This window comes from Sinocyclocheilus rhinocerous, unplaced genomic scaffold (genome assembly GCF_001515625.1).
Source record: "Sinocyclocheilus rhinocerous isolate Xijiao unplaced genomic scaffold, SAMN03320098_v1.1 scaffold77, whole genome shotgun sequence".
Lineage (NCBI taxonomy): Eukaryota > Metazoa > Chordata > Actinopteri > Cypriniformes > Cyprinidae > Sinocyclocheilus > Sinocyclocheilus rhinocerous.
The window spans coordinates 961,531-967,107 of record NW_015635045.1 but is presented as its reverse complement, the minus strand read 5'-3'; the positions used below and the strand labels follow the sequence as shown (position 1 = coordinate 967,107).

General features: G+C 40.3%; 1 protein-coding gene across 6 annotated transcripts in view; it reads left to right on the top strand.

Moving 5' to 3' along the window:
* The first annotated feature begins 1,483 nt into the window (after window positions 1-1,483).
* Window positions 1,484-5,577, top strand: part of wdr44 (WD repeat domain 44) — a 17,277-nt gene continuing 13,183 nt past the window's right edge. For 2 of the 6 annotated variants that reach the window (XM_016560552.1, XM_016560551.1), the window contains exons 1-3: window positions 1,484-1,540; window positions 2,671-2,785; window positions 4,710-4,743. In XM_016560552.1, coding sequence (XP_016416038.1) covers window positions 1,528-1,540; window positions 2,671-2,785; window positions 4,710-4,743 — 162 coding nt within the window. In that variant the 5' untranslated portion in view covers window positions 1,484-1,527. Of the gene's footprint in view, window positions 1,541-2,256; window positions 2,533-2,667; window positions 2,786-4,578; window positions 4,627-4,709; window positions 4,744-5,577 lie in introns of those variants that run through there. The other 4 variants (XM_016560556.1, XM_016560553.1, XM_016560554.1 and 1 more) reach the window with 4 other exon arrangements.

Here is a 5,577-nt window from a genome sequence, read left to right as displayed (position 1 = left end):
GCAGTGTGGAACTGTAGTCCCCATAAACGAGTATTCATAGTTCTGTTACTAGCTATATGTTCACGTCTGAGGCAAATATAAACAATACACTCCATTGAATGGCTTTAGTTTAAAAAATATATAAAAAAATTATAAGTGCCTTGACGTCACGTCAAACCATGTGCTTCCTCAAGAAAATAAAAGCAACAAATGACACCGCCAGGACAATACACAACACCAAACATACGCTAAATTAAGTCTTCAGCCAGAGGCCCCTGGTAGAAGGGCTTGTTTTTAGCTATTAGTGTTATGTTACTGTTGTCATGGCATATGAGCACATGCCATGGTGGCCCTTACAGCCCCCAGCTGCTCTGAATCACGCTCTTAATAATTGAGCTCAACTTTTGTCACACTCTGACAGCCAGAGCAAGTAGCTGCTGAGTATCTTGAGCTACGAAAATGAATTTAGAAGTCATCAAAAGCTGTTTGATAACAGGGTCAACAACTTAGCAAGAGTTATTTGGTTAGATTGTCCTTAATTACTCAGTTTGGTTGATATATGGACTTCAATCTGATGCAGACACCAAAAATATATAAAACTGAGTAACTTTTAACATACTGAATCAAACAGGTTCTATTTAAATTAAAATTAAAATTAAAATTTTTCTTTTACCAAATTAATTTATAACAACAGCACAAAGAAAGTTGAAATGCGTGTTAGAAAGTGAGGCCAAACACAAACAAAACGAAAACAGCTCTGGTCACCAACAGAACAGCAGGGGTCCAGCCGAAACAACTAGTAGATAATCATAGTGGCCCTAAATGAACAGAAACAAGACATCTATTTGTTAGCAGCACTTCGTTTTGACAGGGCGTTGTGTTTGTAGTAACGTACTCGTCGTTAGTTCAGACACAGAGTTTGGGGTTGTGGAAGAGACTCTTGGCGACATGTCTGCTGATGTTTATGTGGGAACTAACACACTAACCACAAACAGAACCCGCCTCTCGCCCGCGCTGACACCAGTCTAGCGGCAGAACCGGAGCTGTGAATGTAGCCCTGCTTCTGGCTTAGTCCGTTCTTGAAAGCTCAGCTCAGCTCTTATGAATAAAAGATCAAACCTGAAGCATGGCTCCCCATTCGCAGCTTTGCTTCTGCTGCTGCTACATTTAACGTTAGCTTCAGCTGACAACAAGCTACTTTTCGTATTGAATGATATGTATCTTTGCGTATATGCCACCGATATGTCAGTTTGTCAGATAGAATACTAAACAAATAAACTTTTAAAAGCCGTTTCGACTTACCACAACCTCCGGAATTTACCCTTGTTTTCTTCTTAGACCCCCAAATCCACTCTACTCATGGACCTCACAAAGCCCCTCCTCTCTTGTTTTTCATTGGCTGTGGCCTCAAATGAATACGTGCCGTACGCCTTGCTGATTGGTTTACGTTCGTGTCAATCAATTCTTGACACTAAAAACTTCCGTTACCAAAAGAGGTTCATGACGCAGGGATGCACGCAGTGATTGGTTGATTCTTCCACAGTCGGGATGTTATTGGACGGTACTGTATAAATCTAAATGTATAAAAAGCACTGTTCGGCATGACATCACCGTATTGTTTACTAATATACTTTGATGAGTAGATCGTACTACAGCTTGACTGTGGGATCTATAAAAGCATTATTATCACTCACCTGGTATTAGCAATTCAAGATGAGATAATGTCATAATTAAGGCAACTTTATAGCAAATTCGTCAGCTGTAGACTGTAGTTAAGTGTGATTTGTCAAATTTTGCTAATTTAAAAGAACTGTGCACTGTAATATATTGTGATAATTGAGAATGTTGTGGAATTAATGCACTATATATTTACAAATATGTCTGTTTGTCTGTCTGTTTATTTATTTTCTTCTTAACTCCATTCCAGAAAGTTAACCATGGTTTTATTGTAGTAAAAGTGTAGTAACCATGGTTTTTTGGCGTATTGATTACCATTTGTATAACCACAGTTTTACTACAAATAACATTGTTAAACTATAGTGAGTGTAGCAAAACCATTGTTAATTTGTGGTTACCATGGTTTAACTATAGTAACCATTGTTTTTTGCTTTAATTTGTAGTAAAACCATGGTTAATTTTCGTAAGGGTATATATTCATGGCGAGATCTATCTATCTATCTATCTATCTATCTCTTTCACTGATCAAGGATTCATCGGAACAAGCTCAGTCCGTACAGATCAGCTGTCCATGGATCATGCCTCCAAACACCGCGAGATAGTGCGAGACTTCGGTGTGCGCGAGAAGACCTGTCGCCGTTTCTCTTCCTCCTCTCGTTTTGTTTTCGATCATAAATCCCGGTAGGGGATCTTCCCGACATGCTAGGATCACTTACAGTCCGCACGGAAAGCTTCGGGCGGACCTTCACATTGCATTACCGCCTGATTAGATCGACATAACCTGCTGATTTTGCTTTAAAAAAAATAAAACTCAACCCCGCTGTCTGAGATCGTGTAATCTAGGCCGTGTGTCTGCTTGCGTTATCGTACATCCAGGTGAGCGGAGCGGCCTCTCCCAGCACTCATGCCATAGACAGAGGCGCACCAGGAGCAAATTCAGATACGTGTCAGACGTTTATTTTCCCGTTTTCTGGTTCACAAGCTCTGGGTCTTTTTCCTCGTTTGCTGAAACAGCAGCAGTGGCGGCGGCCTCTGTATGCAGCCCGGGCTTAATGGCGTCGGACACCAGCGACACGGAGGAGTTTTACGATGCGGCGGAGGATGTCAACTTCACTCCCTCACCTCATGCGTGAGTTTCATTTCAATATAACAAAATGCATATTATTCTTAATGCGTCAGGTTGATGTCTGATGTCCGTCTTGTGAATGGAGAATGAACCTGCGCCTGTCAAAGCTGTCAACAGTTGCTCCATTGCTTGTTTATAGATTTACTGCTTCTGTACAGCCATATACCGTTTTTTATGTGGATACATAAAGTCATATGATTTTTGCATTAGTGAGCTCTCTACCTAGAAAGTATTTTTTGGCTGTTCGAGTCAGCTGAGTGGTTTTGAACCATAGCCACAGTCTCGCCTTGACACGCAGCGTTCAGATGATGTTGCTGTTATGTTGTTTTGGTGCTGTCACCTGAACCAAGTGTTCGCTGTTGCCGCTGCTGCCATGTTGTGGAGTCGCTGTGCGTTTCGTTGTGAAAGCGAAACTAATTTATTTGGCCTTCCAAAAGAGGACAGGACTAGAAATCAGTGGTTAAGTTGTATTTACAACACTGTTCCAGAACAGTTCAAACCAAATATTCAGATGTTTGCTGCGCATTTTATGGAGGATGTATGAGGACCGTTTCCTGAACCAGTAGCCTAATGTGTCTATGGCAGGGGTGGCGAACGTCGGTCCTGGAGAGCCGCAGCCCTGCAGCATGCTTGAGGTATTCGGCCAATCACAATGCACTGGATAGCTGGCCAATCAGAGCACACCTCACTTTTTTAGAACGATGAGCTTTGTAAATATCGACACATTTCAGAAAGGCGGGGCATAGAGGAGGAACAATAATGTACATTATATGGAAAATAATGTGTTTTTTGAACCTTAAACCGCATAAACACATTGCATTACACCAAATACACAACATAATGTTCTTTTTAGCAGCATCATATGACCCCTTTAAAGGCTTTAAAATTCTAAAAAGAACTTTCTTAGTGTGTTCCTTTGAGGAAGGGAAGTCATTAAGGTTGAGTTTTGGAATAATATAAGCATATCAGGTCTGGAAATGTGGGGGATGGAGTCCACATTAAAATATAGAGTACTTCTTTTATCCATGAAATAGCCTCCAAACACTATGCAAATTTCATACATAAATATAGTAGGATTTTCTGCATCTGTGGTTTAAAAATATGAAATATGTCCCTCCAGTGATTCTCAGCCATTTCCAGCACTAGAGGTTATGTACCTGATTTTAGGAGAGTGTCATCCAGTTTGCAATTTTCCCACTGTATTCAAGTACCATTCTCTACTAATTCAAACAGTTTATAAAATTACTGTCTTACATTTTGTAAATCATGTATTTAGACTTGTTTGACAGAGTGTTTTAGTCACAAACATGACCGCTATTTTCAGAAAAGGAGCCCGGATGACTCAGAAACCCAGTGACTCAGATTCTCAGTGTGAACAAAGATTTGAAGACTTGAAACTTCAGAAAAATAATTGCTCTTTTATGAAGAACGAGTCTACTTGTTGTTAAGTATAGAAAAATCCACCCGTTCTTGTTATCACAGCATGACTGGGGTCAAAGGTGTGTCTGAGAAGAGCTGTGACAGTGTCATCAGTGATTGCTGAAGGCTAATTTAAAAGTTTGTGTTTGGTTGCTGGGCTCATGCTTAGAGTTGCTGGATAAAGGGTGTGTTATGAATGAGATTGAGGGGCTTGTCTGTTCATGAATGCTGTGTCAGGCGGCCCACACTAGCTAGTTTTAATTAGGCTCAGACCTCATGTAAACTCAGTGCTGGGAGGAGCCCTCACACCCACTGACTGTTTATGTACACACACAACTTTATTGACGTTCACTAATTAGACTTATCTTGACTTACAGTGCTGAAGCAAATGAAGACTAAAAATCCACACGTTTTGAACAAATAATGTGAGCATAGGCCTATGGGTCAAAATGGAGCTGTGTGTACCCTGGTGACCTGAATTAATTATTTGTTCTTTTACTCCTTATAGGTCACCGGCAAAGTTTGAACTTCCTCAGCCTGGGGTAAGAGTTTCCAGTTATTTACACACGTTTCTATCTGTGCACTACAAAGTGAAAATGTGATTTAAAAAAAAATAGTGAGAATTTGCTAAGCAAATAGAAAGGAATTTAGCAACATTTGCCCATGGGTGGTTCCATACAGAATCTGCTGATTTGATTGCAAATTAATCTGTTCATATATGAATCGCGATTCTGTCTTCTAACGATTCTAATGGATTCACAAGTATCAAAATCAATGTTCTAAAGCAGTGGTTCTTAATAATGTTCTTCGCGTCCCCCTGCTCTGCACACGCTTTGCATCTCTCTCTCTCTCTCTCTCTCTCTCTTTCTCTCTCTCTCTCTCTCATTCAGCTCAGCTCCAAAAATGAACTGTTACAATTATACACTTATTTTCACATTGCTATGAGAAGCGTTAAACATGGACGCGCGTGGGGTTGCCGTACTGTATTAAAGCTTTAATCAGGATAAAACCGTATATTAAAAGCTAACATAAGCAGTAGCATTTACAAATAACAGCATATCTAAAAGTATGAGACAACAACAAACAAAAAACATAGGCCTACCATTGCTCAAACTGATAAGCGATATTAACGACGCCTTGTTTACAATACAGCCGGAGCACATGCCGTTGAGGTGAGGAGCGGGACGTTTAGACGCGCACTAGAGGTGGTTTAGTCAATCACAGCACACTGGGCATGTTGTTTGAACATAAATGTGTGTTGGCAGTGTGTGTACACAACTACACATCCACCCTATAATGATAAAAATCCACCCAGTCGTTTTTATTTAAAGGGGTCATATGATGCTTTTTTAAAGATCATTATTTTGTGTATTTGG